At 33.2% G+C, this 11,952-nt stretch overlaps 1 protein-coding gene across 1 annotated transcript; it reads right to left on the reverse strand.

Annotated features, from left to right (window-relative positions):
• Nucleotides 1-314: 314 nt before the first annotated feature.
• On the reverse strand, nt 315-9,202 carry LOC124940883 (coiled-coil domain-containing protein SCD2-like). Its single transcript, XM_047481319.1, has 17 exons — nt 8,900-9,202; nt 8,026-8,528; nt 7,767-7,851; nt 7,632-7,673; nt 6,429-6,491; nt 5,588-5,637; nt 5,485-5,512; nt 5,327-5,401; nt 5,143-5,253; nt 4,991-5,051; nt 4,190-4,303; nt 3,923-4,071; nt 3,301-3,370; nt 1,887-1,994; nt 1,376-1,416; nt 835-973; nt 315-572 (listed from the first exon to the last, which is right to left on the reverse strand). Exons 1-17 carry the CDS (start codon nt 9,200-9,202, stop codon nt 454-456), a joined length of 2,061 nt encoding a protein of 686 aa, XP_047337275.1. The 3' UTR covers nt 315-453.
• Nucleotides 9,203-11,952: the final 2,750 nt, after the last annotated feature.

Below are 11,952 nucleotides of genomic sequence, written 5' to 3' on the forward strand. Positions count from 1 at the left end.
TGACTCCTTATAATATTTAATAGAACTTTTTTTTGACACTATTGGTTTGTTGTTCGACTTACTTTATTCCACTTCTTACTGTTACATATATTTGAAATAAAAAATAATGTTAGATATTAATTAAAATTTTAAATTTTACAATCCTATTTTAACATCTAAATTCTTATTTAATTGATCTTATTTTTTAAATTAATTATATATATGTAAATTATTATTTAAATTAATTATAATTAATTTCTTATCCAAAACAAAAGAACAAGTCACCTAAACTAACTTGCAACTTTCCATTTATTCAATCTCTTTAATAATTCTCCAAATATAACATATCCCTTCAAACTAAATAACCCAAAAGATTGAGTGATAAACTAGGCATAAATAACTGAATAGAAAGAATGAGGTTGTAAAAATGCAGAGGCACCCAAATAAAACAAAGATTAAAGAAGCAAAAAGACACTAGAAGTTAGACTGAACACTCATTTTATTGCTGAATTCTTCGTCGATGAGCCTGCGAGATTCTTCCCACAGCTGATTCTCTAGCCCCAACTTCCTTAGTTCCATTAGCCCACGCTCAACTGCCAACCAACATTCAAGAAATCATGGAAAAATATTGAGGATCCCAATTGAATTTATATATATGTACCCAAACTAAGCATTCCATCAGTATAATTGTTAGTACATCTAAATGCCAGCACCTTAACTGATTCTTTGCATTATACTTAAGTTAAATAAAATGCATTATATTGTTTCCATATTACAGACTAATATTTCTTGGCTAGTGCATGCAAAATGGAAAGATAGAATGAAATCAGTATAGTTTCTTAAAAATTGATGTACCATTAACCGCATCATTTGAGGTTGGTGACTCATTGTTGTGGTCAATCCAGAACTGGATACGATCATCTGCAATATCCTGTTCTAGCCCATGGTTTTTTGCTCTTTTCCAGAAATATAATAGCCAAGACTGCAAAAGAAAACATTAAATAATGTTAGTATGTGTTGTTTATGAGGGGTACATAATGTAAATAAGTTATATGAGTATAGGTTGATAGGGCATGGAATCATTATTCATTGAGAGAAAACCCCATTAAAGTAAATTTTATTGATGAATGATAAAAAAAAAACTCTCAAATTAACTAGTACAAACACATGCCTTTTGTAATTTCAAGATTTAATCAAGAAGAGAGAGATGGAGAAATGGAAAAAAAAACAAACTGAAAATAGATAAACTGCAAGGGAATGTCATATAAATTATATATGTTATTCTTCTTTGACTGGAGAGATATAAGTTGTATAAGATTTATAATTAGTTTGTAAGCACTTTCTTGGCAGAGTTTTAGGCAGTAATAAGAACTAGTATATGAAGTAAAAGATATACCCGCTTGAATGTAAAATCTTCAGACTCCTCTTGGGTCAATTCTGAAATAGAAGTAAACAATATACAGGAATTTAGTTGAATGCCTAACTAACTGTAGCAGAGTGTGCAATCAGATAAGAAAAATGTATCTTAACTGATCCAGATAAAATAAACAGGGACTTTAGAATTGAGAAAATTAAAAAAATAACAAAGAGAAGGTGAAAACAAGGAATGGATTATAGTTTATATATTCTAGAAGAAAACAGAAAGAAGTCACAAAAATGTACAGAAAAACAAAGGAAGAAATTGGTAATACAAACTTGGTATAAATGCAAGCAGACCAAGACAATTTCAGGCTGCTAACTATAAACAACACAATAGTCTTTTAGATCTTTTTAAAGAAAAAAATAAGTATTGTCTTTTCAAACACTTAGAGTTGGCAACATAATCACATGCAAATTTGTCAGCTCCATAGTTCTTGTCAATTAGTTCACCATTTATGTCACAAGCACATGGTTTAAGTTTAACTTACCAAATACTTCAGGGAAAGGTTGCCCCTCAATTGGTAGCTTCGGATCATCTGAACCAATAGCAGCAAGATAGAAGAAAGAACAACTAATTAGAGCCCATTGGATGTTATCTGAACAAATAAATTAGGCATTGTTTGATGAAGGATTATTTGGATTAATCCAAATAACTCTAGAAATCAAATCATCAATTAAAATATCCTTACTTTATCTTTTTTATGACTTCTGCACAAAAAAAAAATGAAAATTTGAATGCTTTATCATTAAATGTCAGTGTGGACGAGACCGCTTACACCTATGGTATTTTTAAAATATTAAATACAAAATGTATTTTACATTTAACTTTTTAATCCACTTTTTCATCACACAAGATTTAAAAAAAAAAAAACCTACATTAAACAATCTCTTAGTTCGTGATCCTAAAAGAGTGAAAGAAAAGGAAAATCTTACAGGAACCGATGTCAGAAGAGTAAAACAAGTAGTTGTCTTTCTAACTACAAATTTGTTTGGACTAATATAAATGGTTGACTTATTTACATTACATCTTTATTTTGATTAATAAAACCACACTTATATTATCTTTTAGATTATTACAGTGAACTATTTACATTAGATGCTCAATAATAATACTTAGATATTCATTCATATTTGAAAACACTTTTTTCTCACATATTTCCTATGAATATGGATCCAGATAAGATCATGTTTGAAAACAGAATCATTATTGGAAGTTTCTCATCCGGATCCGAAATTAGATCAAAAACATAAAGTGTTTCCAAACAGGACAGATTGAACTATGATTAATGAATCTACTCCCTCGAATACAGATACAATCTTAGCATGCATAGACACTATTGAAGCTTGCATTCGAGTAAACAACACTGCCCATCAATGGCCATCTTTTCTATATCTAATCACTATCGAAGAACACCAGTTTTGTGACTCACTATTTGTAAAAGGGATTTCAGCCAGAGTATACATGATAATTAATAATTATTAATCTTCGAAATAAAATTCTTAGATTTAGGAATTATCAAATCTAATCCTATCTATATATTATTTCCTTTCATGTGTTGCTTGGAGCTTGTGATGACCTAACATGCCCTTGCTGTTGCTGATGGGCTGCTGGTCAAGAGTCTTGGACAGAACCGTCTATGTGTGAGGTGGGCTAAGGTCCGCTATTACTCTCTTTAACAATAATATTTATCTAAAATAATTATTTTGTTTTTATCTATAAATCTAGTCAGTTTTTATATATCTAATAATAAATAGAAATTATGATCACTTAATAGTTAATACGATCTTCATGTTTCTTAGGTTTTTATTCAATAAGAATGAGTTTTCTACAAGAAATGCGATGAACACATGTCTTCACTGATTTACAAAATTATACAAAATGTGCATAGAGCATAATTGAACCTGTTAAACTGGAGTATATTGAACTTCCCCTTCGAGTCTGAGCCATTGCAAGTGCCACAGATTCCTCTATCTTAAACAGGAAACCATAAGCTAAGTTAGAACCATAAATTTTAGATCAATAAAAAAAGTAAACATGACTGACAACATGATCTATCCATTTCTTCTGTTTTTTCTTTTCCTTGGAGTTTGAACCTTTAAAGTACAAAACCAAGTTCTAGTGAAGGAAATAGTTTCTCTACACCAGCTGATAAGCATTAAGGCGTGTAGAAACATTTCATATTTTCCAACCATATCTCCATAATTATTAAAAACAATTGTCTAACTGATGCTCATTCCTGTTGTTTATGCGCTGTTCAGCCATGAGAAATAGTGTTTTTTTAAATAGCATCTAGATTCTTCATAGTGCCAGTCAACCATTATAATATGCAAACTAAGTTAGAAGCAAGCAAAAAGTTCCTTCAATTAGACAATTCAATTGCTGCTTTACACCAATCTGCCGTAACACTAGTGCAGTAAGCCCGGTAACATGAAAAGTATATATAAATAGCCAATTTGGAGAAGTCACAACATTAGATTCTAGAAGCTCCATCATCAATGCATGAAGTTCATAAGAAGAAATTCATGAACATGAAATGCATAACCAGAGAACCTTTAATGATGTCAATTCCCTAAGACCTTTCTCCACAAAAAGCATGCTCTCAATGTTACCATCAGTGTAGGGATCTACAGATTCTGTAAGTATCTTCTCCCTTTCCCTTGTATCATCATATGCTGCAAAGAAGGAACATGAGACAAACAGAATTGAATCATTAGCAGAAAAACAACTAAAAGAGGCTTCAACTAAATTGATTGTTAGTTGTCAAATGAATATCAAAGAAGAGAGTTTAACCTAAGGAGTTCTCGTCTGATTCCATTTGTCCAGCAGCCACGACAACTTCAACTGGAAGAGGAGCAAACGATGACCAGAACTCATACCTTGCTCTAGCAATTTCTGCAAGGATATCTGCAACATAGAACAATCTGTTAGTCAGATAAGATTTATGATTTTAGCAATCTGAAAGAAACATTAATCAATTTGTCAAACATACAATAACCCAAATAAATTCTAACCAATTAGTGATTCAATCATGTTTGATGTAATTCTCACATATAAAAAGATTATGGAGATTTAAAGAATTGGTGGGCAAAATCTTGATCATGTTGATGAAAAAGTGCAGAAAGAGATGTTTATGCTCTAGTATTTCATACAGCTGGAGGGATTAAATTTTCAGGTGATCCTACATTTCAACAAGATTCAGTTCAACATAACTGATTTTCCCAAGCAAAGATAAACTATAAAACTAGGGAACAAGATATGAATGGAAGGGTTATGCACTGTTTACTCATTCAAAATGTTCAGAGCAGATAAAAGAAGAAAGATCAGATTCAACACGGAATGGATAAGTAATTTTACACAATGGAGTTTTATGTAGAAGTTGTGTCAATATTAAGGAACACATGCCATTAAGTTTTAAGGTGTTGTAAAAGGTATCTGGTTAATTTAGAAGAGAGCCCAAGTTTATGCAGGAAACTGTAACACAGGAAGGAATAAATGAACCAACAAACAATATTTGGAAAAGTGTATTTATATAATTATGTTTATTGTTAGCTCGCTATACGATATCACAGATAAACAGGACAATCAGCTTACCATACTGGACACATAAGCTCCAGTATCGAGCAAGCCAGCACCTCTTAAGAACAACTTCTTCCTAAGACAGAAACTGCAAATCATGTAAAAAGGTCTTTGAAAGTGCATAAGAAAAATGATCACTGAAATAAACCATGGTCGAATATGCAAACCATCTCTTCCTGGGTGAGTACAATTCTCTGTGTCATCACCCGCATAGATTTATTCTCTTTTTCGGCTTGTAGAAGCTGCTCAAGGGCAGAGGACGCTTCGTCCTTAGATATCTAAATAAAAATCCAAAAGATAATGTCTTAGTTAGGAAGAATTAGGAAATGAAGACATAAGTTCATAAAGTACCTCAGCTTCTGCACGAAGAGTTTGAATCTCTTCATTACCACCACCATAGTTTTTTGTAGCAATTTTAAGAGCAGCCTGGAACACCAATGAGGGATGGAATATTGGAGTATCAATAAATAGTTATTAAGATAAAAATCTTGTAAATAAATATCACATACCTCTCTTAGTTGCAATGAAGCCTCTTTCCTATAGAATGCAAGAATGATAAATAATTGTTAAAAAATTTGGGCAAGCAATAATAACAACCATGTGGAACATTACTTGTTCAAAAGGCGGGCTTCCAGTGACACTCCTTGTCCAAGATTTGCAACCTAATAATAGAAGAACAAGTTACAACTAACAAGAGAAAATTAATAATAAAAAATAGTTAACCGTGTGCATGTTGGATATATGCCAATACAACATGTAGAAGAAATAATTCAGAGTGCAATAAACTAAAAAATATAAAATTTAGATATAACCAGTAGAACACTCTAAATATAATTTTATCATCTGCTCTAAGAATATGTTAGCTCTTAGAGAATGAAGAGCTTGACTTAGATGTGAACTGATGAATCAATGGATGGAAATAAAACAGTCAACTCGTGAAATGGAAGCAGAAATGTGATTGTTGAAAAAAGTAATTGACTAAAGAATCCAGCATTTAATTTCAGATACTTATTAAGATCATTTCATTAGTAGCTTGAGTTCATGTATGGTTTCAATAGATGGATATCAAAATCATAATTACTAGCTTGAGTTCATGTATGGTTTCAATAGATGGATATCAAAATCATAATTACGATGCTTTTTGAGACCAAACTCAATAACTTACAAGTTACAACTAATACCAAACTGTTTTTTAATGATTTTTTCACCATCTTTTTGCGACCTTCGCAAAAATTGTGGATCAATGAAATGATTTTATCCTTAAAATAAATAAAAAATCACAACTAAGGGATGATCGTAGATTCATAAGTATGGTTAGCAAATATATGTTTGAGAAAGAAGAAAAAAAACAGAATAAACATTTTATATTTTGATCCACAACAGTATATGCTTTAATTGTTATCCATAATAAGAGAAACTAAGGAAATGGTCCTGATTCTCATCTCGATGTTACCTGTTGCTCTAGCTGCTTTGCTCTTGTCTCTGCTTCATCACACCTCTCTTCTGCAAGTCGAAGCTGAAGGTGCATATCATTATGGAGTGTAAAATGAATATATGTTCATCAAACTACTCTATTTGTAAAACACGCCATATCTTTGTTTGTTCAAAGACACAACCTAGGGACATTGGTGCAGTATTTTGAGTCAAATCAATGAGGATATTATTAGCCTAAAAGAGTATTTTGATATCATATTGTGGGTTTTTATCAAAATGGTTATAAATAGAAACATTCTCATAATTGGTTCACCTATTTATACAAATATTAGAGTTGTTCCTAAATCAGGCCCATGATCACAAGGTTTTGTGAGGTCTGAGTCTTAATGACCATTTTCAGAAAAGGAAGAAGATAGAGTTGTTCCTCAATCAGTGAGGAAATTCAAACCAGGCTTATGTTTTTTTTTCTATTATCTAATTTATCTTAAGATACATTGTGGAGGTAGGTGAGACGGTGGTAGGCGTGCTCAAGAAAAGAAAACGTCCTCTAATACGATGTTGGTGATTTCCAATAGAAAATAGATTAATAGTATATTATTCTCATAAGATAGGTTGCTTTTGATCTTATTGACATTTAAACTTTTTCCTTTTGTTTTTGTTTTTGTCTCCCTTTATTGTTTTATCGCCTCACCTCCATCTTGTAATGTTTGAAAACAACTTGCGTTCTTTTTAATGAAAAGTTGATAATTTTTATAATAAAAAACTATTTATACACAATAGAGTTAATTTTCACTATTTCCGCTACACCAATCAAAAGTTGGTTACTCTCATAGGTCAATATATGCCCATGAAAAAGCAAATGATTTAAAAGAATTCAATATTAAATGAGAGATCATTTGAATACTTTAATAAGTACACCAATCTAGTTGACATAATTATACTTGTAGATCAGAACAAACAAGAAAGGAAACACATCTAAAACCAATGAGCTCAGAATAATGAAACAAAAGGAAATGTGGCAATGACCATAAATGAGTTTTTATGTCTTGGCAGGGTATAGTGAAGTCATATGAATACCTAGCTAACATATTTTTTATAAAAGCACTAGATTAAGGAAGTTAATCATGTTAATGGGCTAAAGATATGGGATTTCCCGTTGATTTGAAATCATGGAATAATAATGTATACGATATTGGAATGGAGGAAAAGTATAAGAAATCACCTTTTCCAGTAAGCTGTCATTTTCTTCTTGAAGCATATCCAACTGCAATAAAAGTCATACATCAATATATTTTCATTAAAAGGAAGAGGAAAGAACAGAAAATGATATTGCTTATAATAAAATGATATGAAATACCTCATCCTGTAGCGCAGATGTAGAGTTTTGTGTGCCAAGCTCTCCTAAATGCAGGCTTCCCATATCTAAAGATAACCTCATTGAACTGACATGGGCATCCATTAAGGAATTAAGAAAGACAGTAGAAAATATGATCAAAAGAAAAAATTATTGACAGTAGGTGCCACAGACACAACTAATTGTAAAAACAGACCTATAATTCAACAGTATTTTCATTCATGTAAAAAGCTACAGGAGATTAAATATTTGTAAACGCTACCTTTTATCTCTTCGAATTTCCGTGGGAATCTCTCCTGAAATCATAGAAGGTTGTGGCCTAAGCCTTATCGGTATACTAGGAGGTACCAGAGGAAATGTCTTCACTCCTAGATTACTGTTTCGAGCACCTGAAACAGACTTAGCAGATAAGGGCTGTTCCGCAGAGTTTGTGGGGAATGTTCGACCAGCTGCCATTGATCGAGCAGAAGGAGGCTGCACCTGCTCAACCGAGATTGCTGCCTGAGATGATCGGTGAGCTGAAGTGGAGCGAGCAGAAGGAGGCTGTACTTGATCTAAAGAAGAATTAGAAGGTGGCTGGGCTTCCTCCGTACTGTTATGGTTTTGAACTGATCGGCCAGCTGAAGTTGATCGAACAGAAGGAGGCTGTAATTTCTCCATAGAGTTTAAGGCTTGAGATAATCGACCACCCAAGCGAACTGGAGCACCTTGCTCAGCTTGTCCAGCTCTTCTAATGGAAGAGTGGTCACGAACAACTGAATGAAACTTTTTTTTTAAATAAGATCAAACTTTCAAAGTTAGTAGCATGAACAAAACCATTCCGAATGCATATAGCTTATTGCAGATTAATGGAAGTATGCTGCATTAAGAACATATTTGTGATATATAGTCAAGATCAGATGTTGCTCTAGATGAAGATGGGCTACACCAGTAACAAATTTGAGGTTAAATTCTGGATCGAGTGTTTCAATGAGTTATACATAAACGCAGCTAGCAAGAAATCAAATCAAGCTAAACTTAACTCATGCTGATTATACAAAACAAGACATACATTTCGTATGATGTCATTCATTCCAGCGTGTAAGTCATGCATAAGTGAAGTACATATATAGAGAAGTGACAAAGATTCTAATTACCGACGGAAGAGACGGTCTGTTTCCCCTGCCAGCAGAAAGACCAATTCCGACGGTGCTCGAAGAATCATAATCAAACAACAGATCATCTTCCCCTTCATCACTCTCGTCGCCAGCGCCTTGGCTAGACATGACCTGGGCGAGGCGCTGGGCCGCCGCCTTCGCGGCCGTGTTCTGAGGCCTCTTAGAATTGGCCGCCGAGCCCGATCGTAAATTCCGATTTTGAAGCGGCGACGCCGGTGCTCCGGGCGTGCTGGAGCCACCAATACTCTTCTGTGACACGTATTCTCCCCTCACCCGATCCATCTTCTTTCACGAAACTCTGCATTTTCAATAGAGCTAACATCATCAATCATTCATCAAACTTTAATAAACTTAATATGCTGATCGTCGTCGATCGAAACAGCCAAATATGCCGGAGAAAATCATTTTTAAAAGAAAGATTTCATATCATTCTTTTCATAATACAAAAGTAAGCAATCCATGCACGTTGAAATTATTGTTCGTTGAACATTTATAAGGTTTCTAAACTAAATCGCCTTTGGAAATCGATCTTGAGGGACGTCGTAACTTTTATTGGCCAAAATGGAAAAGAAGATCGTTCAAACCACGCGTAAGATTCACCTTCAATAAGAAATAACTTCAGTACGTTCCTTCATCTATTAGACTCATCATGTGTGAGTGAGAAAGAACAACACATGCATGGAGAAGGAGATGGAGAATCAGAGATATTTAGGTTTGTAGAAAGAAAGAAGGAGCTTGCATATTTAGGTTTTTTTTCTTATTTCCTCTTTCATAGCACCTAACTTTTTAACTAAATAATTTAAAATTTACTTAAAAGAAATGATTTTGTTATAATTACATTAACTTCAAAATTATCAAAATAAAAATTATAAATTTTTAAATGAAAAATAAATAAAGAAAAGGAAAATGTTATTTGTGAATTTTATGAAAAAATTAAAATTATAAAATTTTATTAGCTTATAAAATATACATCATACATAAATAAAATTATAAATAAAACTCATCAATCATAAATGATCTAATGGTTGAAGTGATCATCTCCCACACTCGATACAAGAGTTTGAATTTTTGCAAATACAAATTTAAGTAAATTATATGTGTCGATAAAAAGCTGGTAACAAATGAGATATTGATGGTTAAAAATATATGAATCATATATTTGATTTACCAAAGTGTGAAGTCACGAGGTTAAAGGTTGATTGGGATTAGTGGTTGGTTTAGTGAGTGATAAGATAATGGAAACAAATGATCGTGAGGTCACGAGATGAGAGGTCAATTGAGATTAATGGTTAGTTTATTGAGAGATAAGAGACCGATAACATTGAATCGTGAGGTCACGTGATTAGAGAGGTCAATTGAGATTGTTAGTTGGTTTCCTGAGAGAGATAAGAGGTCGGTAACATTTAAATTGAGGTGTTGCCGATGGATAATATGTGTGACTAACCTTTTTATTCATAAATAATTACTCTCTTGTATATGATTTATAGATATGAAATATTCACTAACATGTTTCTCATTCTTTTACTTCAGATTTGTTACCTATATGGTGATTTTGTCAATGGTGTACGTCATCCTTATGAAAAGTCTTTTCCAATCATCTTTTGCTGGGATGACACCACATTGTTAGAGATTACCACGTTACAAGCTCGCGCAAGTGATTTTGGGTTGGGCTGGGTAAGGGCACGCCTAACAGATAAAGAACCTAAGATTCTAGTTAATTTATTGGAATTACCTGAAGACGGTGAGCAGGTATATTGAAAGAAGAAATTGACCTACATTTGTCTATACTTTCTTATTTTTGAGACTAATAAAGTATGTTTTTTATAATTTACAGATGTTAACATCCAAAGTCTTGCAAACTTTTAAAGATACAGCACAACAACTGAATTGCCTATCAGGCAAGTTGGAGAAATGCAACATCGATCCCAAGCCTTTTTGTTAGGCCGGTTTCCTAAACCTAACAGAGTCTGAAGGATTCATGAAACACTTGAAAGTGAATAATGTTGAGGGTTGTGTAAGTAGGGAAGATCCTCCAAAGGAGGCACTTAGGGACACTTTAGAGAGTGTGGGCTTGAAAATGAATAGTCCCTTGGTTGAATATCCCTGTGAGGATGCAGCTGAGGACAATGAAGATAGTCTATCACCCTCTGTTGAATGGAATGATGAGGGTGAGGAAACCAAAGCTTGCGAAGCTTCTAAAGCTTATGAATCTTCTAAAGATGAAGATGAAGATGAGGGGGGACGCGTCAACATTAGAGACTATCTGAAGAGGAAGCTCACAAAAATTCCGGTGCACCTTCAATCCCCTTACATGAAATTCGTTGCGAAGAAGTTGGACAAAAAAATAACCAACAAGGAACAGAGATTGACCGATTTTTTGTTTTGTGAAGACCTTGATCAAAAGTAAGTGAAGCATGCTTTTCTAAATTTGAAATATTAAAGTAGTTATGTTCTAAATGAATCTATTTTACAGGGAGGTACCGTACGAAGGATCTCTCGGTAATATAACCCGTAAAGAATTGCAAACAATGAAAGATAAAGAAGAAGTTGCGAGCGAAGTGGTGAACGCTTGGGCCATACATTTGCACTTCAAATTTAGTAGGTTAGCAAGGCATGAAAAATGAATAATTTGTTTTTCAACAATATCATATGTAAGTGCTTCGCTTGGTTTTGTGTTATGTATTGCTCAATATTCATGACTTTGATACTTTAGAGTTTATTTGCAGATCAATATGCGATTTGATTACAACTCATTTTCCAGTTGTCTTCAAGAAGACATGAAGAACTTCAAAATAACAGAAGAACACATAAAAAAATGCTGACCTGGTATGTGCCTAACCATTCCAAGTAACGAATTTTGTTTATGCTTATATGCAATGATATCAAATAATTCATGTTTGTATTCTTTTTACAAATATTCCTACCGGTCCTCTATGTCGGGCATTTCTTTCTTGTATGTGTCAATATGTTTATTTCCAAAATCGAAATAATAGACAACACCGGATGTCCTCATGATGTTAAAATTCTGGAGA

The sequence above is a fragment of the Impatiens glandulifera genome, chromosome 1, assembly GCF_907164915.1.
Source record: "Impatiens glandulifera chromosome 1, dImpGla2.1, whole genome shotgun sequence".
NCBI lineage: Eukaryota > Viridiplantae > Streptophyta > Magnoliopsida > Ericales > Balsaminaceae > Impatiens > Impatiens glandulifera.